The sequence below is a fragment of the Adiantum capillus-veneris genome, chromosome 5, assembly GCF_014529385.1.
Source record: "Adiantum capillus-veneris isolate H3 chromosome 5, ASM1452938v2, whole genome shotgun sequence".
In the NCBI taxonomy this organism is placed as follows: Eukaryota; Viridiplantae; Streptophyta; class Polypodiopsida; order Polypodiales; family Pteridaceae; genus Adiantum; species Adiantum capillus-veneris.
In genome coordinates this window covers 72,910,701-72,936,802 of record NC_140935.1, presented here as the reverse complement: position 1 = coordinate 72,936,802, position 26,102 = coordinate 72,910,701, and the positions used below count along the sequence as shown (strand labels likewise).

The 26,102-nt window shown below is 46.8% G+C and overlaps 1 protein-coding gene across 4 annotated transcripts; it reads right to left on the bottom strand.

The window, feature by feature from the left end:
- Positions 1-6,699: 6,699 nt before the first annotated feature.
- On the bottom strand, positions 6,700-24,994 carry LOC147457516 (T-box protein). 4 transcript variants are annotated; one of them, XM_086512372.1, is made up of 8 exons: positions 24,576-24,993; positions 9,649-9,807; positions 8,200-8,283; positions 7,981-8,123; positions 7,810-7,880; positions 7,150-7,263; positions 6,988-7,080; positions 6,700-6,913 (listed from the first exon to the last, which is right to left on the bottom strand). In XM_086512372.1, the coding sequence occupies exons 1-8, from the start codon at positions 24,951-24,953 to the stop codon at positions 6,831-6,833; spliced, it is 1,125 nt and encodes a 374-aa protein (XP_086368498.1). In that variant the 5' UTR covers positions 24,954-24,993; the 3' UTR covers positions 6,700-6,830. The 4 variants fall into 4 exon arrangements, with proteins under 4 accessions (XP_086368498.1, XP_086368499.1, XP_086368500.1 ...); XM_086512373.1 differs by having other exon boundaries at positions 8,200-8,277; positions 24,576-24,991; XM_086512374.1 differs by lacking the exon at positions 9,649-9,807 and having other exon boundaries at positions 24,576-24,994.
- Between the last annotated feature and the right edge of the window lie 1,108 nt (positions 24,995-26,102).

Below are 26,102 nucleotides of genomic sequence, written 5' to 3'. Positions count from 1 at the left end.
TGATGGCTACAACAATCAAACATGTACCAAATATAGCTTGAAAAATGTTAAGATTATGGAAATGATACTCGTGGTTCATTACTTTCACCAATGCAACATAGACACAGGTGCCCTGGTTGTCTTTTTGGAGGGCAATATTGGACTTTACCAAGACCTCTTGATGGTAAAAGGTGAAGATAGTTAAAGATATTCAAGGTTATGAAAAGATACTAGCAAGAAAAGAATATTGTCTCATAAGGAGATGCAACCTTTGGGAACCCTTCGAACTTTTTAGGAATCATCTGAGCAAGATAACAAAATTTACATAGTTTAAGTGGGTAAATTTAGGTTTCATAATTATAGTGAATAACATTTCTTGATCGCATTTATGATTACTCCGCATGTAGGATTTGTGAAAAAGGTGCTGGGCTAAGTACATATAGAGAGAAAAAATAAATAACTTAAAACTCCATAACACAAAAAACCATTGAATTCTACAATTTTAGGAGTGGGATGTATATAGAAGTCATTGAAATCTTACAAAACACTATCTCACGGTTACCACATTGTGTGAAAGAGCATGTTACTGAATCAAATAATTCCTCGTGTGTAAGCCTTGAGTTATTCCAACATTCTATGCTTAAGCCCACAAGCATCACTTTTGTATGGGTTGATAATTTATTGAGCAGACCAGAGTTGCAAGCATGCGTGACAAGAAAAGTTTACAACAAGTATATTAAAAAATCTAATTCATCAACACGAGAGACCATGAACATTTAGATGATGTCAGGTAAAGCAAAAGTCCTGTGTCAATAAGCTCACTTGCAAAGAAACTACATATTATTTGCAATAGATGCTTCTTTCAATAGCAAGGAGACATAAAGGGCTTGCTTAAACTGAACTTGCTTTGTGATTTTTTTTTTTCCGAGAAAAAGATCCTTCTATTAGTTAATGAAACTGCCCATAGGGCTACAACCACCTCTGCGAGAGAGGGCTAAAACAAGCATGATGGGGAGACTCTCCCAATGAAAAAACATCAACTGTACAAAGAGGCTAAATCAAGAGATGGGAGGAGGGAAAAGCCACATAGGTGGTCGGTAGTGCCATCTGAGTACACCTGGACCATGGTGTAGAAAGGCCCAGGACGCCAGAGTCGAAGGAAAGCCTCTCTACGCTCCTGCATGCGGTCGGAGCTGCCCTATAGTCTCTCGAGCTGTCCTCTGAGTGTGGATCAGCTCTAGCCAAAGATCGCAAACAGTCTCTGCTAGTGGCACAGGGCGAGCCTCAAAGATGCGGAAGCAATGGGCCCGCCATATGAACCAGAGTGTCAGGCCACTGATGAGCTCCCAACACTCCTCTCTCTCACTGCACCACTCCTGTGGAGTAAGCTCTGTGGTGGCAGGCTGGAGTGTAGGTCGCCCCCCTTGCATCACTATCATCCTGCCGGTGGAAGATAGCTCAAACTAAAGTGCCGGGCCAGTGAGGGTGGACCAAGCAACTGCTCCCCAAGTGTACTGTCGAGCAGTGGAGAGAGCAGGCATCAGCCGAAGAACACGAAGCCACACCTGCTGTGCCAAAGGACAGTCCCAAAGACAGTGACGTTGACTCTCCACAAGATGGTCACAAGCTGCACATGCAGCTGAGAGACCACTATGCACTAGCCAACTCATAACTGCTGTAGCTCTGTGTGCGACCAACCACTGAAACAAGGTGACTCGCCTCGGCTATCTAAAGTCCCACAACCTCTCTCAAAAGGCTGCCAAGAACTCAGCTGTGAGACCCTCCTCCTGCCAAGGAGGTGCTGCAGCGGGGCGAGCCTCCCTTTGTGCTGCTAGTATGTGACGTCCCAATCGAACAGTGTACTGAAAGAAAGGGACACCTAGGTGGTCTGCAGAAGAGAAAGGGTCCCTCCAAAGCCACTCTCCAGGATCCCACTCTACTTGTGCCAGTGGACAGCACTCCCAAGCCCACAGTCTCCAGTGTCCAGTCTCAAGAGCTGCTGGGTTAGGATCGATGACACGAGTCCTCTTACAGATGCCCACCACTCGGATCCTCTGAAAACAACACTCTGCCACCTGCAAGGCCTCTACTGCAACTCGTTGTAAGCGTCCCTCACCCTGTAACTCGAAAAAAAGGAAGGAAACAGTCTCTGAGCAGGCCCGGACTGAGATGAGAACCTCCAGTCGTGTGAAGGCTCCCATCCACCTGGGTGCTACTAGCTCAAGAGGTGTGAGCCACTCAACTGGAATTGCCTCTGAGATGTCCTGGCACATGCTTTGCACCCTTCTCATGCCCTGTAGCTGGAAACCCTGCAACTCCTCTGACAAGCTTGAAAACTCTAACCAATCACCTAAAGAGCGCGTTGGACCCACTGCCATGGGACCCCAGGAAACATGAAGCCGACTACCAACCAAGTGGCCTCTCTGAGTGCTAACCATGGGGTTCCAAACAAGGGGTTGTCGTAGGCGCTCCTCCGTGCAAGTAGGTTGTCGCTGCTACAGGCCTCGCCGCAAGTGCTCCCAAGATCGAAGCAAACTTGCAGCGAAGCGGTCCTCCAGTCTCCTGCTCAAACCAACTCTGCACATCTCTGTGAAGATCCATCTGGTTGAAGGTTGCCAGGGGCCTCCAGCCTGAGGCACCCTAGCACGTAGCCGCTGTAGCAAGAACTCCTTCCAGGGCTCCTCACCTGGAAGAAGTGCTCTGACTATGAACTTCCCAAGAAGGGATCTGCTCTGCTATGCCGGGTCAATGGTCCCAAGTCCTCCCTGTGAACAAGGAAGAGTGATGTGATGACTTGCCAAGCCACTTTGGCTCTGGCTATCTGAGTGTCACGTCCTGACCAAAGGAAGTTCCTGATCAGCCTCTCTACCTGGCTGATACAAGAACTCGAGAAGATCCAGCAAGAAGTGATGTACCACATAGTCGCCAACAACACCTGGTTGGCCACTACTACTCTGCCAAAGAAAGTCGTGCTAAGCTCCAGTGTAACAACTTCCTCCTGATCGACAAGAGGAGGAGAGCAATCTGTTGCTCGAGAGACAAGTCCAGACCAACTTGACAACCCAAGTATCAAACTGGAGTCCCTGGGGGAATCCACCTGAAACCCTCACCTGGCATCCAATCGGGCACAGGAGCACTACCAACCGAGAAAGCCACTGTCTTTCTCCAGTTGATCAGTGCGCCAGATGCACAACAGAAGGTCTCAAGAGCCTGCTCACACCTATGAAGGTTGGCCTCCTGGCCATCCAAGTACAAGGCTGAGTCGTCAGCAAACTCAACATCCAGTAGCTCATCTCCCCGAATAGGAAGTGCTAGCCCCGCAAACCAACCTGCTACGACACCAAAAACCTTCTCATCGCCTCAACATAGAACAAAAAGAGGAAGGGGGCAAGAGGGCAGCCCTGTCTGACCGAACGTGTGAGCATGAAACGATCGCCTCTACCTCCTGACAAAAGTACCTGATTGTGTGCTCGTCTGTACAAAGCTGAAACCCCTCTGATCCAAGCATCTGAGAAGCCCATCCTGCGTAGAGTGCCCTCCAGAAAGTCCCAATCAACTCTATCGTAGGCCTTCTCAAAATCGAGAAGAAGAATCACCAGATCCTCACCACGGAGCTTCGCTAGGATAGAAAACCTCCTAAAAAGTAAAGATGTTGTCAAGGATACTACGCTCCTTGACAAAACCAATTTGGGTCCCATGTATAAGGCTCTCTAGAAGTGGCTGGATCCTCAAATTCAAAACCTTGGCAAGAATTTTGTAGGTTGAGTTAAGGATGGTGATGGGGCGCCACTGTCGAATCTCATCCAAGCAGCCACCCTCCTTGGGAATGAGGTAGATCAGACCCTCACTCATGCTGTCAGGCATCTCTCCTGTGTTCAAGATGTACTGGAAAGCACTACAGAGATCAGGGCCAAGCAAGTCCCAGTACTCCAAGAAAAAACTGGGAGTCAAGCCATCCTCACCTGGACAGCTACCACGGGGGAGTGCACTAAGAGCCGTGTGCAACTCCTCAAGCTGAAGTGGAAGCTCAAGTCTCTGGCGCATCTCCTCAGTCACAAGGCAAGGCATCTGTGCCCATACCTGCTCCCTCCATGCATCCTGACTCTCTAATTGAGGCTCTGTAGATAGTAACTCACGGTAAAAGTCAGTAGCAACTGCACGCATGTCCTCTGGCTCAGAAGCAACTTACCCGTCAGGCCTCCTCAACTGACTGACCTTGGCATGCGTATGCTGAGGTCCCACTACCTCGAAGAAAGCACCATTCACTCTGTCACCCACCTGCGTCCATTGAGATGCCTGTCGGTGAAAAGCAAACTCATGGCGCCGCTCCTCTGTGCTAACAAGCTCCTGGCGAGCCTGTTGTAACTGCTCCTCCAACCAAGGACTGTCTAGATGCTGCTCTTGCATCCTCTGCATGGAAGCAACGCACCGTCTGAGACGCTCCTCCTCTCTCGTTGCAGTCAGGCGAGTCAAGGACTCCTGGAGAAAGAAACGACTAAGCTGAGCTAGTCCTGAGGCCACTCTATCAGCAGGAGAATCCTGCATGTCCAGGCTCTCTGTCCAAAGAGCCTCTACTCGCTCTCTGAGTGCAAAGTCCAGCAAGACCCTCTCAGGGATGCGTAGCATCGTGCTCCCCCGCCTCTGCCTATCTGTCACTGTGAGGATCACTGGTGCATGTTCCGAGAAGGAAGTCCCTGCCAGGATGCCAACTGTCCCACCCAAGTCACAAAAAAAGTCACTAGTGTAGAAGCGATCTATCCGCGATAGATTCACTCCTCCCACTCTGCGGTCCGAACGAGAGAAGGCGAGGCTCTCTGGGGGCCTCACAAAGCTAGAGTGCTGCCACACATCCTAAACCCTCAGAGTCATACAAACCCTCTCCCAAGCTGCCACCTCAACTCCCTACACAGTAGCGTGGCTACTACCAATCCTGTCAGAAGGGTCCTCCAACATGTTGAAGTCACCCCCAATGCACCACTACTCTGCTTGCGGCAAAGACTCAACAATCTGTGACCAAAACTCTGCTCGTGCACTCGCCACATTGAGCGCATATATGTTCAAGAAGCCCACAAGGAAACCCTGAACCTGCATAGTGATCCACTGAGCCCTGCCTGGCACAATAATCCCTCTGCCCACAATGGCCTCTGTAGAGACTCTGCAATAGTCATACATACCCTGCCTTGGATGCCTCCAGGTCCAAAAGCAGCTGACCAAAAAGTCTCATAGCGGGGGAGGCAGGGCGGTAGCGACTGAGGGAGGAGGAGGCAGTGGTGGAGGAACAGAAGTGGACGGGGCCTCCTCAGGCAAGCCTTGCTGAAGGCGGTCGAAACGGTTCCCAGTCGGAAACCAGTGCTGTTGAGCTGCAACAGGTCGGCCGCCAGGAGGAGCAGTGTGGTGAGCTCTCCCCTGACGACGGCGGCCAAGCACTTGCTGCCAACCATCAGCTGGCTGGTCATTGGTCTCTGTCGAAGTACCAGCCTGTGTATCTTGTGTACCTGGCTGCTTGGCATGCTCAGCCTTGGGGCGGCTGCGCATGCACTGTGGGTCACGGTCTCCTGCGAGGACAGGCCTTTGCCATATGGCCCATCTGTCTGCAAATGAAACACTGGTTCGGGAGACCCGAATACTCCACACTCTGTCTAATCCATCCCCCACTCACCCTAGGCAACAGTACCACCTTGGGGAGGGAGTGTGTGTCACGAACAAGAACCCGCATTGTAGGTAGACCTGCGGCCTTGGCCACAACTAAAGCTGCCGTGGGTGGAGACTCCAAAACTGTCTCGAACATGGGTAGGAGGGGATGGTACTCTCGCCTCAGGCCTGGAAAGAAAACCGAAATTGGCAAGTCTGCCTCCTCCTCAAGCACATCTGTAGTAGGGTCAAAACCGTGATTCCAACGTCAGAAGTAAGCTTGAGCTGCTCTGATGCCAAGCGGGCTCATCGAAATCACCTTGGTCGCCATATCTGCAGACTCGAACTCGACCTGGTAGTACCCTCTCCCGAGGATATGGACATCTGTGATCTTTGCCCACATCGGAGAGAAGATGGGCCTGCAGTAAATCCCGAGCTTCGCCCTGACCGGGCCGAATGCCAATGATTTTACAAATAACCGAAGTGTCCTGCAAGCGCTCCACTTCGGCCATCAAGCTCGCTTGCTCTTCTGACAAAAGAGCAAGTCGAAGGGTCGGCTCCGCGGTGTCGGGCGAGGGGGCTTCTGTGGAGTCCCTCGGCGGTGGAGCAGAAGTCGCCATTCTGTGTCTGGGTGGTCGAGGGTGTCACTGAATGCGAGGAGAATTGAGTGAGCCGGGAGGTTGACTACGTGAAGAGGGAGAAGGGGACGGGTGAGCACGGTAAGAGGAGTGCGAGGCGAGCGAGGAGGGGGGCTGGCGGGATGCTGCAGGCAGCGCGAGGCGGGTGTGTGTGTGTGTGTGTGTGTGTGTGTGTGTGTGGGGGGGGGGGGGGGGGGGGGGGGGGGGGGGGGTTTGCTGCAGGCAGCGCGAGGGGGCGGGGACTTGCAGGATGCTGCAGGTGTGGGCGGGGGGGCAGCACGATGAGAACCAGCAGGGGGTTGCGCGCAGGGCAGAGCACGCAGGGGCGGGCTGAGAGGCTGCGCGCAGGAGGTGAGGGAGGATTGCTTTGTGATTTTCATCGACACAAGATAGTTTAACTGAGGAACTCCACCCCCGCGTTCATGCATGCATGTACATGTGCACAGAACAGTTCCTCAAATATCCAACCCATTGCAGGCAAGGTTATGCATAATACAAGGGAAATTGTAATAACATACAAAACAAAACATATTTGTACAATCGCTTGCTTAGCAGAAAGAATCAGTGCTCTAAATTGAGAGGTTAGCAAATAAAAAGTCTGTCAGCCAGCTTATCATTTGCTGTTGCGAAATAATTGACATCAACAATGACAGCCCCAAAATCATCTGAACATGACAAAGCAAAAAAACAATGGTTAGACAACCAACCAATGAAGTCAACAAAATACATCAAGAAGTACCTTCATAAACTGTCCTCACAACATCAACATACTCCGGCACAAGATTCTTGTAGATTATGCCTTCTGGATGAGCATCCAGGACAAGCAGAGAACCTGTTGTACATATCTATTGAGTCAGCTTTAGTTTTGAGGTCACCAAGTAACCACGGAAAAGTTTCCTACCGGGGGCAAGCCAACTGGCATTGTCTGCACACTTTCTTGATGTGCAGTCAGGCATTGGAGCTAGCCACAAAATATTACGTAGATTCATGCTGTCATCATATGGTAAAGGCGATCCTGCAAAACACATCCTCACGTTGTTCACAAAAGAAAGAGTGATGCACTAACAGGTATTCACACTCAGGGAGGGCAAACATCAAAGTTCTTCTCTAAGTTCTGAAAGCTTTGTGCGAGTTGCACAAGAGAATCCCGTGCCTCGTTTTGTATTTTATCTTCTTGCCTTTTATATTTCTGGGTTTCTTCCCTGGGAGAAGCATGTCTTCGCAACATGAGCCAAGGGTTTTGCGACACTGACCCAAATGCATGTGACAATGAGTTAGTGACAGCCATGCAGCACAGCTTCTTGAAAAACAGGTCTTCATGATGGGACACTGCATGTTATTGAACTATCTAATGCATTCAACTCCTCTCTGAGTAGCCATTCAAAAACACATCCACATGGGCAACTACAAAGCACCTACAAAGACTTGTTTACAGGCAAAAAAACACCAATCGAATGCAGCACAAACAAATTCTAAATATCAGAAACTCACAACCAAGTCGTTGGAAAGGTCTTTTCATCATTACAAGAAACCACAATCAAGGCCTTGTACAGCAACTTACCCACTTGGCAATAGCCAAGATGCACTGGAAAAGTCTTTTCATCAAAGGCTGGATACTCTCGTGCATGGAATCTGACAGAATATGAGAAATTATCCGCTTTAAGTTCTTCATTGTAAGATCCAATCTCTTATCAATGTTTTGCAATGAAAAGGAAAGAGTGACCATGCTTACAATATTCCCAATCTTCCTGTCGTATTTGCCAGAAACAAATGGCCATGAAACAGATCAAATCGATCGAGTGAGACATTGAAGCCTACAGAGGGTGCCAAAGCAGAAATTGTCTCAAATAGGAAAGCGAAGTACTGATTTAATTCCTGAATCCATAGCACTGGAAAATTAACAGAGACCTCAATAATTCTGAAAAAAATCAGGATTTTTTTGACGCAATACCTCCTTGATAAAACGTTGCCCGCGTAGATATTTGGTTAGCTGACAATGCTGCTCATTGGCCCCCTCAACATCTGGTACCTGTAACTAAGGAGGACAACTCTCAGGCTGTGAGATTGGAAATCAGACTTTTTAATTTAATGTCATCCTGGAGGAAACCAGGTGTATGCTCACCCCAATCGCTGTTCACATCCTACCCCCTATCATGCTTAAACAGGGTTGTCCACGTTCGACGTACGGGACGTTCCATACGTTCCGTACCGTACCGTACGACTCGTACGTTCCGTACATGAGTCGTCCGGTTTTTTTTTTTTTTTTTTTTTTAATAATTTTTTTTGCAGGGCGATTTTTGGTGTGGGAATGTTTTGCATCTTGACTGCATTTGAACAAGAGCCCAATGGCTGCATTGGCTCAAACCACCATGACCTATGTGCGACGAGGCTTGGGTAGCGGATCACTATGGCCGCCACCACTTTGGAGATCATGATTCTTCTTTCTTCGGACATTGCCATTTCCAATGTCCATGGACAGATCTTTCATGTTCTAACTTGTAAGACTTAAGTTACAAGTATTTAGTACTAAGCAGTGTTAGAAAAAAGCCGGGGTCTAGTGTATTTTAACCGGTTGAAATTATAAAATTCCGGTTAGATTTTGAGCTTGCCTCTAAGAAAACCGGCAAATTTACACAAGTTTTAGTGTAATTACCGGCAAAAGCTTCAAATTTTGACTTGAAAACTCAAGTTTTCCCTTATTTTGATCGGTTAAGGAAAAATGTTTGTTTCTAGCCCTGGTACTAAGTACTAAGGTCGATGTCATGACTCATATGATCTATCATGTGTAAGACACATGAATTTTTTTTGCATCGTACGTTACGTCACCGTACGTCTAATTTTTTTTCATTCGATTAGTACCGTACGTCTTCGTACGTGTACCCGTCGTACGTGACCGTACGTGTCAACTATGTGCTTAAAAGATGTGCCATGAATAAGCACACCAAAACACAAAATGCACCAATTGTTAAAAATGTCTAAGCATAAGTGAATAGAGGTCTACTCAGACAAGCACAACTGCTTTATATGACATCCAAATAATTGAAGCTGGAAGCCCCAAAAAACACAAGTTTGCAGGAAAAATCCAACAAAAGCCCTTCTTATTTTTGTGATTAAGTTTTTATACTCACAAGCGTAGCTTTAAAGCAGTAAGAAGAGACGGCACATGTCAAGACTCCAGAGTTCAAAGCCTATGCAAAAATGTGCTTCATTTTTATACGCAGACAAGGACACTCCGAGGAAAGATATGTATGCTATCTAGCTGTCTGGCTTAACCAACATCAAAAGAAAACAGATCTTGTATGTCATCTGTGGTATTCACAACGTTGAACTGAACCCAATGGCCAAAACATATATGTAGAGAACTCGCATATGGAAAGCGTCTTCCCCTCTGAAAGCTTACCAGGTAGCTTTCACTACTGAGGGAATTCAAAATAACAGAGGCATCTCCATTCCACTCCACAGCTTCCCTTGCCAAATCTGCTACTGCAGGGGGTGGCCAATGAATCAAGCTTTCGACAAGAAATTTCTCCTTCCACAAAAAAGAACTGAGAGGACTCATCTGAAAACAGCACAGTTCTGCAAGCATGTAAGTACCTGGAACAGAAACATTCTCATTTCATTTCCTGCTTTCATTGACATTTCCAATCTATTGCACTGAACTTCTACGGCCTCTTTCTCAAAGCAAAATACATCTATAGTGACGAGCATAATAGAAAATTCGTACATCAAAAAGTTGATATCTCCTGTCTATTTGAGCACTGAACTTCTATGACCTCTTTCTCACGGCAAAGTACCTCTATAGTAACGAGCATAATAAAAATGTACATCAAAAAATTGAGATCTCTTACAGGCTTGGACACTTCAAGCGAGAAATCAATAGCAACACACGAACAAAATCTGCAAAAAACTGAACTGTGAGAGAGAGAGAGAGAGAGATGAAATGTTATATTAACGTCTTCAAAAGGCCAAAATGACCTATGAGACCAGAGCGTTACAATGTGTTGGATCTGATACAAAGTCAAAGTAACAAAATGAAATGACAAAATGATAAAATATAAATACTATGAAATCCTAAGCTGGTAGGTGTGAGCTAAGCAGCTAGCCGGGATAGCTAAATCACAAGTCACAAGAGATCCAGCATTGGTCGCTGGCAGATCTCATCAATCTCCTCCATGGTCAGCAATCTGGCCGAGCGTCGTGCATGTCGGGCCAAAGTGATCCAAATCCTCTGATGTAGCCTACGTCAATGCTGTGTAGTCCTCCGCAATCGTGGGCGTCTGGATCTCCCCAACTCAGTCGCTCCGTCGATCAATGTGCCTTTGGTGTGAGGCGACAAGATCTGATGTGGTAGTAGCTCCTCCGGGTGTCCGGTGTCTGTTCTAAAGAAGTCTGTGATGTGTCTCTTAGACTGGCTGGCCCCTCCTCTCATCAGGCTCTCTTTGTGTCTGCGCAGCTTGAGCAGAAACAAACCCAGGCATCTCTGATCCTCGTACCTCATGACTTTGGAGAGTGGTCCAAAGCCCTCTCTGAACAAGCAGTGGAAGCGGCCTTGTATCTCGTAGTAGACGGGGCAGTGGCATGTGTAGTGTAACTCTGTCTCAGGCTCCATGTCACACAGGGGGCATGTCCTGGCCTTTGCTGGTACTCCGTTGTATCTCCCAGTCTCGATACGCAGCTGGTGTGAAGATGTGCGTATCTGGCCAATAGCACACCGTATCCCATGAGACAAGTGGGTGTCCATGTATTTGGGCCTCGTCACAAAACCATCCGCCGTAAGCCGGATAAGATGCTCTCTGTAGAAAGAAATCTTCGTGCCCAGCTCCTATGCTAGCTGTATCCATGTCCTCCTGGTGTCTAGCTGAGTCAGGTCTTGGCGGATGAGCCTGGTGATCTCGGGCTGTGTAAGAGTCAGCGAGGGTGCATCCAGTGAGTACTGCAAGGGGGGCAATCTGTCTATACTGTCATCTCCCCATACCAACATGTTGTATCTCCCTGCATGGCTAACTGTCGAGAGGACTCAAGTGCAAGGCGGGTGTATCTGTCTCTGGGAAGTTCCCACATGCGGTGTATGAAGGAGACAGATCTGGTGAGCGCCTCAATCACTAGTGGGGAGGCGGCTAGCTCTGCTCGGATAATGGCACGTGGTACTGAAGCCTTGGCTTTAATGAGCCGCGAGATCATAGAGACCAGGGGCTTCTCCATGTGCCCCCATCCATCAGTGCGATCTGTCCTCCCGTGATGATTCAATGAAGGCCCCCAGATCTCAGCTCCATAGAGCAATGCAGAAGCCACCAAAGTGTCAAAGAGCCATAGCTTCGGTCCACTTAAAACCACTCCAAGGTAAGTGTAAGCATCTGTATACTCCGCCGTATGTGAATGTGGGCGCTGACCTCCTGATCCACTGTGGGGTGGTATTAAATACCATGACCTTGGTTTTACCAAGGTTGACAGACAAACCACTTTCATGGGCAAACCTATGCAAGGCATCCAAGTGACGATGCATCCCCTCTGGAGAGTCGGAGATCAACACAATATCATCAGCATATAACAATAGTGGAATCCATGTCCCTGCCTGCGGTGCACCTCTATCCCCATCTCTCTCAATGTAGTCAAAAACCTCATCCACATACATACCAAATAGAGTAGGAGAGAGCGGGCAGCCCTGCTTCACCCCAATAGTGGAGTGAACCGTTGTAGATAGACCTTCTGAGGTGCATACATGCCCTACTACTGATCTGTACAATGCCATGATCCCCCAAATGAGCTCTGTGGGTACTCCCATCTCTTGTAATCTGCGCATCAATCTAGCTCTGGGTACTCTGTCAAATGCTTTGCGGAAGTCCACAAAGCTACAATAGATCCGTCTCCCACGGGGTCTACCCTCCTCGATGATGGCCTTGAGTGTCAAGATATGGTCAAGAGTAGAAAAACCTCTCCTGAACCCTACCTGCCCACCTGCACGCACTCCCTCACTCTCTGCCCATCTACTCAGCAGCTGCTCAAGAATGGATGCGTGCAACCGTGCCAATATGTGTCCAATCATGATAGTGCGATAATTCCCAGGCTCCATAGGGTCTCCTGATTTGAAGATACGTACAATCGAGGCTCCAAGTATCAGGCAAGCCCTCACACATGGCACGGTTAAACATGAATGCTAGAAGCTTTGCTAGTAGATCTCTGGCATGCATGAAATGCTCAGCCACCAGGCCATCGTGATCATATGCTCTCCCAGTCCTCATGTCACGTGACACATCCAACCATGTGTGTCCATGGACAAGCTACAGCATGATCCGGGTTCTATTCGGTCAGTCAAGTCTAGAATAGGAAGTGATCTGGCACTTTTGTGAGTCTGTTCGCAGACCGTGCATGACCAATCACTTAGATTAGATACATATCCTCTAGTTGCACACAGCATGACCATCAGATTCCAGTCAGAACCCATCAGTAGCATTTTTACAGTGCATAGATCTATTTTCCCTATTTTTGACATTTTTCACTTCTTATTTTTAAGTGACTTTTGTTGGAAAGTAGGTAGGGCAAATTGAGTACGTTTGCATATAAGCAAACCCAGACTAGCACTAATTGGCAGAAGAGGCAGCAGGAGCACCTTGCTCAACAGGCAACTTCTCAGCAAGACCAACATCCGCAGCAGCCTAGCGTTTTCTCTCCACAGAAGAGCTAGCGTTTTTGCATCAGATCAGCCCTAGCGTTTTGTGCACAGCAGATCAGCCCCGGCGTCATCACGACACAGCAGATCAGCCTATCGTTTTGTATCTGCAGAACAACCGGCGACAACAGAAGACAATTTCAGCCCTAGCGTTTTTGGTTTGCATCACAACCTCAGCGTTTTTGCAGATCATCGCGACGGAACATCAAGAACCACCAGCGTTTTCAGTTTTCAGCCTTTAGCACTCGCAGATCAAGTCCCGAACCTCGTAGATCTCACCTTCCCGCAGCAGTTCCTTGCCGCACGGTCAATTTTCGCAAGGTTTACAGTTTCAGCCCGGAAAACGCAGATTTCAGCATCTGCGTTTTCAGCGCGTCGTCGTCGCATCGTCGTCATCGACATCGTCATCGACATAGAGTCAGAATTCAGCAATAGAAGATTTGCAGATTTCAGCCCATAGCGTTTTTGGACAGCAAATAAAAGATTGCAGATTTCAGCCGGCTTCGTCATCTCCGTCGTCGTCGTCGACATAGCCTAGACTTGCATTAGTCATATGCATTCAATTTGTACCAGATTGTGCAATCATAAGTAGACCACTCTCGCCGACGAGAGTGGGGCCTTCGGAGGAGGGTTTTACGTCTCTGGTGTCGTATCTCTCTTCTCTCTCTATCTCTCAATCTCATGCACTTGCACGCACAGTGTCCATTCACTTTATTTGTGATCATAGCACTCTCTCATTAAGAACGGTAGGCTCTCTTCCATAAGAACAAAAGGAACCTTGAGCACAGTTCGGAGCACTCATCTTGAGCAAAGCACAAACATTCATTCCGCTGCACCTAACATTGGTATCAGAGCTTTGGTAGTGTTCTGTATCACTCAAGGAAAGAACCACAAGAATTTTTTTTTGCTTGTTGAGGTTGCACGAACCCAAATTCGCTTGGGTGTGTCGATTCCTAATCGTGTTTTTGAAGGGTGACAAGAATCCCAAGAAAGAAGGGCTTGTCCAGCCTCCCCTTGTGCCTCTTTTCACTCATTGAGAGTGGACCGTGCACTTAGCGGCTGGCCAATCGACATGAGGTGGAAAAAAGAAACCTTTGTGTGAGAGCAAGGCCGCCACGGGGTGCGCCCGCAGAAAAGAGCAGAACTCGGGTGAAGAGAAGATCCTTCTCTAACACAGATTGCAAGCGAAAGAAGAACCTCAAGAACCTCAAGACCTCAAGAACCCCAAGAACCAAGACCCACAAGAACCCAAGTTCCTCATGAACTTAAGAACCCAAGACCACAGGAACCCAGAAGAACCCACGACTTCAGAATGGTCATCACTCGAAGCGGAAAGGATACTTCGCTTGGAGGTGATGAGCATGAGAGAGGCGAAGAAGAATTTTCCCCACCAAGAGGTTTTTCCGACCCTCCCCCTTCCCCATCTATGTCAAGGATTGCGCTAACTCCTATGGAGGAGTTGGACTAATTGTTTCTGGAAAGAAAGTTAGAACGCGAAGAAAGAGAAGCAGAAAGAAAGGCCTACGAAGAAGAAATGGCAGCCATAGAGCATCAGTGTAACAGACTTGGACACTCCAAGTCAAGAATCAACCGCGACAGCACCAAATAACCACTTCAAAACAATTCACAGATCACAATAGATTTGCACTGGCCCGGCGGAGTTCCGTGCCTAGAGATATTGGCCCCAAAGATATTGGCCCCAAAGACTGGCGCCCCTTTCGGTATTTCTTTTTGTATTAATCAATCATCAAAGTACAAGAGAGCAGTTAGGGTTTCACTCTCAGACTCTGCGTGAGGCCCTCACCACTAATTTAAAGATTACAAGGGATGCCCAAAAGCAGAGCCCCAAAAGCTTGAAAGCAAAAGCAGATTCTCTCTCTCTCTCTCTCAATGAGAGTCGGTAAAAAGCAAGTTCTCTTTTTCTCTCTCTTTCTCCCAAATCATAGCAAAAAGCTGAGATTTGCGTCGCTCAAAATTTTCCCCAAAAAAAAAAAAAAACTTACCCTCCGCGATTTTTCCGGATATTAGGGTTTTTGGCAGAAATTAGGGTTTGCACGAATTTTAGGGTTTTTGTTGTCCGCCACGTCATCACTTTGTGACATACCCCCCTCTTGAAAGCATTGTAATCGACCGCGATTACGCCTGCAAAACCTACAAAAGCCATAAACCGTCTTAGCAGACACTGACTGTTAGTACCTACGTACTAGGAACACACATCTAGCACATGTACAAAATCGACAGTCACATCACACGACATCAGAGGACATCACCAGACATCACAGGACATCACATGACATTCAACATTCATTCGGATCTTAGACCATGATTTATCGGCAATGTAGCTAGCAATCACATCTAGGTCCAATCGGGACCTCATCAATGTCCGATTGACTAACCCCTATTGCAACCATGTCTATTCAAGATCAATCAGACCAAAATGCTCCAGTCATTTCGTCTATCAGTTCCTGCACTCAAAAGAGGTCAAGAACAAATCAGTATCATTATCAGGAATTCCATTTCATAAAGTCATCCAGCAGAATACTGTCAGCTCTCAGTATCCCTGAAGCTCCAAGAGACATCAGTGACTTTAGTATCAAAATCAAGGCATCTGTTGACAAGGGAGCGGAGTGACTCCCCTCTTGTGCATCCCATTGCACCAGATCTCCGGCCAAGCTGAATTCTGGGTTCCGTTTGGAGTAGACTATGCTAAACCAAAACATCGAGGTAAAGTTTCACAATCCGAGGAGTATCTGCTAGGTCCTCCTCCTCCATCCACTTCGCATCAAATGCAGAAAAGTTCTTGAACTTAACCAAGAACCGCCTTCAAACTTTACCTTTCTTCATATCGTTATGTGCCAAAATCTGTTCAGGAACAAGGATCTCCTCGTTTTCTTCCACTTTGGGTTGCTCATCAAGCTCCCCATCATCAGGCACATCACCCTTAACAGGTTTCAAGAGACTCACATGCAATGCATTGTGAATCTCCAAGTATCTGGCAGTTTCAATCGGAAGGAGACATCATTTATCTTGTCAGTGATCTGGAAAGGTCCGTAGTATCCCATACTAAGCTTTGGAAAAAGCCTCTCCTTTCCCTTTTTCTTTCGTAGGCGTGCCTTCTCAAAACGTAAGAGCACCCAATCATCCTCCTTCAATTTCAAGTCGCGACGATGGCGATCTGCTGCCTTTTTCTGTCATTCTTGAGACTTCTGCAAAGTCTCGCGAACCTTGGCAAAAGCCGTATCCAAATCTCGCGAATATTCATCCGCTTCAAATATCTAATCTTTCGTGCTCTGAAAGGATGGAACCTTCGCAGCACTTTCAACAATCTCACATGGTGTCTTCCCCGTGGAAGAGTGTATCGTGTTATTGTAGGCAAATTCCACCAAAGGTAAGTTCTTTTCCCATTGAGTCTTCTGATCCGAGATACAAGACTTCAATAAATCTAAAATCACTGAATTGGCAATCTCAAATTGCCCGTCCGTCTGCAAGTGGAATGATGACGAGAACTGCAACTGCGTGCCAATGTTCTCCCAAATTGCCTTCCAAAACAAACTCATAAATCTGGGGTCTCTGTCGGAGACAATCGTCTCAGACGTGCCATGTAATCGGAAAATCATCGTGATCATTCTGTGTTCTCGGGAGATCAAAAATGAAATCCATTTCAATACTTTTCCAGGGGCGGGTGGGTATGGGTAAAGGCTGCAACAATTCCTGTGCCTTATGCCTGTCAAACTTGACCTTCTGGCATATTGCGCACAAACTCTTCCACATCCTTTTTGAGTCTCGGCCAAAAGAAGTATCTCTGTACCCCTTCATGGTGGTAGCAATGCCGCGGTGACCCGTAAGAGGTGGACAGTGGCATTCAGTCATAACCTTTTCCCGCAACGGCTGTGTAACGCACAACATAGTCTTTCTCATCAAGTAGCCTTCCCGAAGGGAGTATCCAGCTAATGTCTCTCCATCTCGTATCCGTGTGAAAATATCTGCAAAATCTGTATCTATGGCATACCGATCGACCATATCCTCGAAGCTCCTATGATGTATCGCGAAAATAGCCAGAACCAACGGCTTCTGAGACAAAGCATCTGCCACCACATTCTTCTGTCCCTGCACATGGACAATCTAGAAGTGGACCTGTGACAAGATGTTCGCCCACCGCATCTGCTTTTCCAAAAGCTGCTTCTGTGACAAGAAGTAGCGGAAACTTTGATGGTCTGTAAAGACAGTAAAATCTGCTCCGAGTAGGTAATGCTGCCACTGAGTAAGAGCATGGATAACCGCCAAAAGCTCTTTCTCATAAATTTGTGCTGTCATCTCCGGCCTAGAGAACAAACGGCTCTCGTAAGCTATGACATGGCCTTCTTGCATCAAGACCGCACCCAGACTACGACCATAAGCATCACAAAATACTTCAAATGACTTCTGCAAGTCCGGCAAAGTCAAAATAGGTCATGTAGTCAATTTCTCTTTCAATGTCTGAAAGGCAGTCACCTCTATGGGTCCCCACGAAAAAGGTACTCCTTTCTGTGTCAAGATATGCAAAGGGGAAGCAACCTCTGCAAACTTTCGAATGAACCGCCTGTAGTACGAACACAGTCCCAAGAAGCTTTCAACTTCATGGACATTCTTCAAATCGGGCCAATCACGGATAGTCTCTATCTTGGCTGGATCCATTTGCACTCTTGCTGCTGACACAATGTGTCCCAAAAAGTGTATCTCTGGTAGGAAAAATTCACTTTTCTTTGCAATAATCACTAACTTGTGATCTCGTAATGCCTGAAAGACCTGAAGCAGATGATCTCTGTGTTCTGCCTCATTCTTGGAGAAAACAATGATGTCGTCAAAGAAAGTGCCAACAAATAGCCTGTACTCTCGAAAAATCCGGTCTATCATCCGATTAAATGTCGCAGAGCATTGGTTAAGCCAAAAGGCATCACCAAAAACTCAAATAACCCATAAGTCGTCCGAAAGGCCGTCTTGTAGACGTCTCCCAGCGCGATTCGGATCTGATAATATCCACTATTCAAGTCAATCCTGCTAAAGCACGAGGATCCCTGTAACCTGTCGAGTATATCATCGATCCTAGGAATCGGAAATCTGTTCTTGATGGTGATTTCGTTGAGAGCTCTATAATCGATGCACATTCTCCAAGATCCGTCTTTCTTCAAAACCAACAACACTGGAGAGCAATACGGTGAAGTACTAGGCTGGACAAGACCCTTTTCCAAGAGGTCTTTCACTCGGTTCATAATCTTTTCATTTTGTACTCGGCTCACACGGTAAGGTGGCCGATTTGGTGGCGTGCTTCCAGGCATCAGATCAATGGTACCATTGATCTTCAGGCCCTCTAAAAAGCAATCGGCATGAGTGTAGAATGAGTAAGAAACTGAAGTTCATCAAGTACAATCTCTAAGCCCTTCATTTATCAAAGTCGCTTTCTCGGCCCGATAGTCAACCACGGCATAGTTCTTGTGGTACCAAGAGATCCTAAGTAGAACGTCACTCGTGTGCCCTGAACACCCCTATCATTGCAAACGAAGTTTGCCAATGTTCGGAGTAATGGCAACATCCCATCCGGGTGCCAGTCGAACTACCTCCGCCTGTGGCGTCAGTCTGTCGGGCGTAATTCCAAATCGAGCCACCAATTCCAAGTGAAAAGAAGTGGGCCTTGGCTCTTTCAAAAGAGCTTCCTGATCCTTCACTTTTGCCCCAAAAAGCGGCAAAGTTTGTACTTTCATTCATTTGATTCGGTGCAAGTCCCACGACATGTGGTACCAGTTCTGCTTTTCTATCTGCCTTTTCTGCCACATTCCTCAGCTGCTCTCAAACTCTCAGGCCTGTCGTCGTCTTTATCATTTTGTTCTTTCTGTGCCTTTTTAGGGCACTTCGCGGAGATATGTCCATGTTCCCCGCATCCAAAGCACTTCCCCTCTCTGATGAAGCTAGCTCTCTCCTTAGGAGTAAGCTTGGATCGTGCATCCTTTTTCTCTGGGTTGCTCTTTTTCTTTCTACTTTCATTCCCAGAAGTTTGTTCGGCTCGTTGTGTCATGGCCTCATCTGTGGGGTAGGTCAGACTGCCAGAGTGAATGGCAAAGCCCCGCTTCGCATGACTCATCAACTCCTGAATAGAAGCTGACTTCTATTCCAAGCACTGATCTCGGATCTCTGTAGGTAGACCCAAGGTAAACCGCTCAATTTGTTCTCTGAATGAGATCTTCTTGAATGAAGAGACGGGTAGAAAAGAGCTCCAGAATCTTTCACAATAAGCATTGATTGCATCTTTCTTGGTCATCCGAAGATGGTTCCAAGCAGCTCGTATATCTCGTTCATATTCTTGCGTCAACCAAGAAGAAATAAAAAGCTTCTTAAATTTCAGCCATTTAACTGGCGCAGTCTTGTTTAAAAGAAGCGTGGACCACCAAGTACGAGCATTCCCCTTAAGGTAAGAGGTAGCTCTCCGAATCTTGGAGTGCTTTGAATAGCGTCCTCCCGCGAAAGCGATGTCAAACTGTTGTATAAAAGACAAAGCCTTCGAAGCATCTGAGTATCCTGAAAAAGTATCAAACTTGATCGAGTGGCCACCTTCCTTAAACTCTCAGACTTTCTTGCTTTTATCTTGGAGAAAGTCATACTCGTTAGCTTTGTAGAAATTCTTCTTGTTCGCATAAAAGTTTCCGTCATCGGAATCTGAGCTGTCTGTAGACGAGTCCTCAGTAGAACTGTAAGTCTCTGGGCGAGATTTAGCCTTCTTTGCCTTTCTCTTGCCCTTTCCAAAGCGTTGCTTCTTGCTTCGCTTTTTACCTTTTCTGTCTTCTTCGCTCGACTCCGGGGAGCTAGAAGAACTGTCAGAAGAAGAAGAAGAAGAACTGGATACTCCTTCAAATCGAACACGCTTCTTCCGTTTCTTTGCCTTGTCAAAAGTCGAATGACGACCCAAATATCCCGAGAAGTCAGTGCCTTTCTTCTGCTTTTTGCCGTGCGTTTTGTCCTTCTTTTGCACGTCGAAAAGTTGAGCAATCCGTGCATCAACCACGTTCTCCAGTTCCTTCTCCGTATATTTCTTGGAGGCAGAAGGTTTCTTGAGAGCAGGTTTCGGGAGGGTATTGTGGTTCTCTGCCACTCCGTCTGTACCTCTTCCAAAGAGGTCTGGTTCATATATTTTGCCATCTTCGGATCCTTGGCAAAATTGAGCATCATCTTTGTTGCATCGCCAATCAATTGACGACGCTCCATCTCTTGCTGCTCCGCCTGAGTAGGCCTAGGCAGGGCATACTCCGTGCCGGAATCTTCGTTGTGATCCCTGCCCGCATCTCCAGATGCAGAGGGAGTCGATTGATCATTGCCTGAAGCCATAGGTGCCACGAAAAAAAAATTCGGGGATCGGATTTCCCGTAGAAGAGAAATCGGCCGTGCTCTGATACCACTATAACAGACTTGGACACTCCAAGTCAAGAATCAACCGCGACAGCACCAAATAACCACTTCAAAACAATTCACAGATCACAATAGATTTGCACTGGCCCGGTGGAGTTCCGTGCCTAGAGATATTGGCCCCAAAGACTGGCGCCCCTTTCGGTATTTCTTTTTGTATTAATCAATCATCAAAGTACAAGAGAGCGGTTAGGGTTTCACTCTCAGACTCTGCGTCCAGATGCTCTGAGAAGTGAGGCCCTCACCACTAATTTAAAGATTACAAGGGATGCCCAAAAGCAGAGCCCCAAAAGCTTGAAAGCAAAAGCAGATTCTCTCTCTCTCAATGAGAGTCAGTAAAAAGCAAGTTCTCTCTTTCTCCCAAATCATAGCAAAAAGCTGAGATTTGCGTCGCTCAAAATTTCCCCAAAAAAAAAAACCCTTCCGTGATTTCCGAAAATTAGGGTTTGCAAGAATTTTAGGGTTTCTGGCAAAAATTAGGGTTTTTGTTGTCCACCACGTCATCACTTTGTGACAGTCAATACGACTTGAAAGAAAAAGAAAGTCAAGCAAGATTTGATCGTAGAACAAAGCAAGAATGCAAGAGATGTTGCGACTCTTTTCTCAAGTGCAGGCACAGATGCAAGAGCTTCATGAGAAGGAGACTCTCTCGGTCTCTTCTTCTCCAAAGCATGATACACAGGATTTGCATGATGACAAGCACGATGATTTGAATGATAATGATAAGCATGATGAATTGAATGATAATGATGAGCATGATGATTTACATGATCACGATGTGATTTCTCACAAGCATGATGATTTGCATGAAGATGACGTGATTGTTCACAAGGATGATGAGTTAGTTGATGCTTTTTCTAGCGAAGCTAACCTCGTTGCAGATTCGGTCAATCACGAAGGATCGATCTTGGCTCTCGAGCCTAGGTCCCAAGAACCTCTGCAAGAAGAACAAATCTTGGCTCTCGAGCCTAGGTCCAAAGAGCCCTTACGGGAAGTATTATGTGTTCGCATGATTGATACGCATGCATTGTTCGAGTGTTTCATTCGTGATCGTTTCCTGTATTTTAGTCAGCGTCTTTATGTGATCCCTTTTCCTAGGCATGACATATTGTACGTTGAGCACGTTTCACTCATGAATGAGCACGAATGTATGCGGATTGTTCATGAAAAGCTGAAAAGTATGTATGTAAGGAAGTCACATTCTATGTCTCTTTCTTGGCATGACACATTCGTAGAAAGAGCACATGAAAGTATAAGCACCAAGCACGGGCATTTCCATTGTGTTTTGCCACAATTGATTGATTTAGATCAGCACGACAAGATTAGATCTTGTTGTTTGCGTATGTGTGGTGAACGGTTTGGCACTCCGTCTCTTTGTTCATCTACATTGCATGCACAGTCTTTTAGGAAGACCAATTTTTTTCCAGTCACCTTACATGGAATTGGTATGTTCATGTTTTTGTGTTGGAAGTGGTTTTAGGAATTTTCAGCCATGGAGATTCTTGAAGAAGGAAGAAGCATGACTCTAGACGAAGTTGAAGCATCGAAGGAGCCACAAAAGACTTTGTGTCGCTTTCGGCGCGGCCCAAAGAAGCAAGCGATGCAGACCTTTATGAAGTTCAAGTATCGCATGACCCACGCATCAAAGTGGGTCGGCGAAGAGTCCTTTCAAAGATTCCGGATGTTGTTGGCGATCTCTCTCGACGACATACAGTTCGGTACTAGTACCTCACTTTGAAAAGGAGGGGATGTCACGTGACACATCCAACCCTGTGTGTCCGTGGACAAGCTATAGCATGACCCGGGTTCAGTTCAATCAGTCAAGTCTAGAATAGGAAGTTATTGGCACTTTTGTGAGTCTATTCGCAGACCGTGCATGACCAATCACTTAGATTAGATGCATATCCTCTAGTTGCACACAGCATGACCATCAGATTCCAGTCAGAACCCATCAGTAGCATTTTTACAGTGCATAGACCTATTTTCCCTATTTTTGACATTTCACTTATTATTTTTAAGTGACTTTTGTTGGAAAGTAGGTAGGGCAAATTGAGTTGTATATAAGCAAACCTAGACTAGCACTAATTGGCAGAAGAGGCAGCAAGAGCACCTTGCTCAACAGGCAACTTCTCAGCAAAACCAACATCCGCAACAGCCTAGCGTTTTCTCTCCACAGAAGAGCTAGCGTTTTTGCGTCAGATCAGCCCTGGCGTTTTGTGCACAGCAGATCAGCCCTGGCGTCATCACGACACAGCATAATCAGCCTAGCGTTTTGCATCTGCAAAACAATCGGCAACAACAGAAGACATTTTCAACCCTAGCGTTTTTGGTTTGCATCACAACCTCAACGTTTTTGCAGATCATCGCGACGGAACATCAAGAACCACAAGCGTTTTCAATTTTCAGCCTTTAGCACTCGCAGATCAAGTCCCGAACCTCGTAGATCTCACCTTCCCGCAGCAGTTCCTCGCTGCACGGTCATTTTCCACAAAGTTTACAGTTTCAGCCCGAAAAACGCAGATTTCAGCATCGACGTTTTCAGCGCGTCGTCGTCGCATCGTCGTCATCGACATAGAGTCAGAATTCAGTAGATAGAAGATTTGCAGATTTCAGCCCATAGCGTTTTTGGACAACAGATAAAAGATTACAGATTTCAACCGGCTTCGTCATCTCCGTCGTCCTCGTATTCGTCGACATAGCCTAGACTTGCATTAGTTATATGCATTCAGTTTGTACTAGATTGTGCAATCATAAGTAGACCACTCTCGTCGACGAGAGTGGGGCCTTCGGAGGAGGGTTTTACGTCTCTGGTGTCGTATCTCTCTTCTCTCTCTATCTCTCTATCTCTCAATCTCATACACTTGCACGCACAGTGTCCATTCACTTTGTTTGTGATCATAGCACTCTCTCATTAAGAATGGAAGGCTCTCCCTTCCATAAGAACAAAAGGAACCTTGAGCACAGTTCAGAGCACTCATCTTGAGCAAAGCGCAAACATTCATTCCGCTGCACCTTGCACCTCATCCTGTCAATGGCCTTCTTCACCATCTCAACGGTGAAAAAAGCACGTGTGTGGGTACGGATTGGGGGGTCAGGAAGGGGCGGCTGTCCAAAAACTGTGTACAAAGATGATGTGTATTGACCCCAAGTCTCTGTAGAGGTAATGACAGGGGGGGAGACAGCTCATGAAAGAGCCGCCATGCCTCACGCGAGTCTTGACTCAAGAATAGCTGGTAGAGATCCTGCTCTAGTCAAGCCAAAAACGCCCTCTTCTTCCGTTGCACTAGCATCAGAAGTCAATATGTGACTGTCTGTGAGTGGTGTCCCCCAAAAGCACTTCCCTTTGAAGTCTAGCTCTAGTCTGGCGGCATTCCTCATCATACCAGCTGTTCTCAGATATGCTCCTTGAACGGCGTCTATGCTCAGGCTGCGTGTGTAGGTATGCCTCTACTGCTGCATCATGTAATGATGTGTCAGTATAGTAGTAAGCTCCTCCAGAGGTCACCTTGACTCCTCGGTGCATGGACGTCTGTAGATCCCGTCTATATAGAATCCGTCTCCCGCATGAAGGTGTAGCGAGTAGAGGCTGCTACCCGTGGACTGTGTGTTACACTCAACTGGACGAGATGGTCAGCGACACAATAGCATGATCCACTGCCACCCCAACAGGTATGGGCCTAACTATGAGATCCTGGATACTAGAGATGAGGCTTGGTTGTGCCATGCCATAACCCACTGTGCTGGCTCCATGTCTGTGTGGAAAGCATGTGAAACCTCCCACAGCAGGAAATCTTTGTAGGCCATTCAAGATGGCCAATCCATGTGCAGTCCCCATGGATCGCCAAAGAATTGACTACAAATCAATTGAAGACTGAGCTCAAGAAGATACACAAAGCCCGCAAACGAGGCAAATGGGCATTCTATCGAGGCGGTAAATCCATCATTCAAGAGTTTCGAACTCCCAAACCGGCCTCCCCCCATCTGACCCCTCTTAGTTTTTGTTCTTTTCTTTCTTCTTAGCCAATGGACCCTCAATCCTTAACTGATAGGTACCAGAGGCCTTCAGTTAGAAGGATCGTTGAGCTGTTTTGTTTTTGGTCCCAAAGGTCATATGTGACCTCCGTGGACGATAACTCTCTCTCTCTCTCTCTCTCTCTCTCTCTCTCTCTCTCTCTCTCTCACACACACACACACACACACACACACACACAAAGAGAGAGAATACAGACCTTGCTATGTTGTTTTAGGGAAGGGTGGAGAGAGCCACGGGCAGAATCAGCACGGAGCTCTTGTGGTGGGGATACAAGGAAACGAAGGTAGGGGAGGATCTGGTGCGCAAGAGAGGGATCGACAGACAGGGCTGCCTGCTTCCCACCAAGGAGAGCAAGTAGACTGGAGGCCGTCTGTAGAGAGGTAGCCTGGTCCTCGACATGTTTGGAGACGGTAGAAGCAAGCTGCACTCGAGCTTTGAGGTGAGGCTGAAAGGGCCTTTGCACTCTCCCAGCAGGAAGATGCAGAGGTACCGACCTGCAAGCCTGAGAGAGAAAGCACCCTGGCATGCAGAAGACGACAAGGATGATTGTCAATACGCCCCCCAAGGTCCCCATCTTCCCTCCATATGACGCAGGAAAAGTTAATTTAAAATTAAAATGGAAAAGTCTCAAACTTTAAGAAATCAAATCCCACCCAAAAATTAAAAAGGCATTCAGTGTACATTAGTTATTCGGTCACTTAAAACTTCAAATTTTGATATTACCAGTGTAAAGAGATCAACAGGTCGACAAAAACTACGATACGATCTAATAAACATGGAAATGAAGACATTATAACGATCAATGAACATTTTAAAAATTATAAACCTAGCATATGACATACATAGATGAACATCAAGCATCTATAACAATATAAACAAGTATGTGCTAACGATTTTAAGTCTAAACTGCGAATCTATCAAGATCTTTTGAGACTCCTGGTTGGCGAGCAGGGAGTGCAGATGCAAGCGCGTGATGCAGCGGGAGTAGCAGTAGGGGATGGCAATGGCATCAGGATCAGGAGGGCGAAACTTGGCATGCGATGGCATTATGCAACACGAGTGAGCAGGGGATGGGGATGGGGATGGCAATGGCGATGACGGCAGGAGCAGAAGGGGCTGGAGGACTGTTCTTTTTTTGTTTATAGACTACAACCTCTCTAACAACTTTCCAGTGATGAGTGTAATGGCTATGGTAATTGCACTTAGAGTTCCCAACTGCATCTGCCCGCGCTCGATTTCTGTTTTGGGGTGTGCTACTTGGGGTTTTAGAGAAGCAACACGAATTAGGAATCTGTGAAGATTCTGATAATAAAATAACGAACGTGCCAGTATGTACTAGGTAGAGTAATCGTGTGGCTAATGCAATATGTTAGATGTCAAATTGCAAAAAAGAAGTGCATTTGTATTGTTTCCTCCCTCATTCCCTTGGCACCTTTTCCCTTACCACTTTGTAACCTCTCTCTCTCTCTCTCTCTCTCTCTCTCTCTCTCTCTCTCTCTCTCTCATGTTATGTACCACCAACAAGCTATTTTTCTCTCCCTCTCTTACTCTTTGTCTCTCCCTTTTTTTCTCTTTAATTCTATTTGGCACCGTGATTGCTTATCAAAGCTACCAACTTATCTCTCTCTCTCTCTCTCTCTCTCTCTCTCTCTCTCTCTCTCTCTCTCTCTCTCTCTCTCTCTAAGCCATCGTCCTTTGTCGCTCTGAAGCCATTGCACTCTCT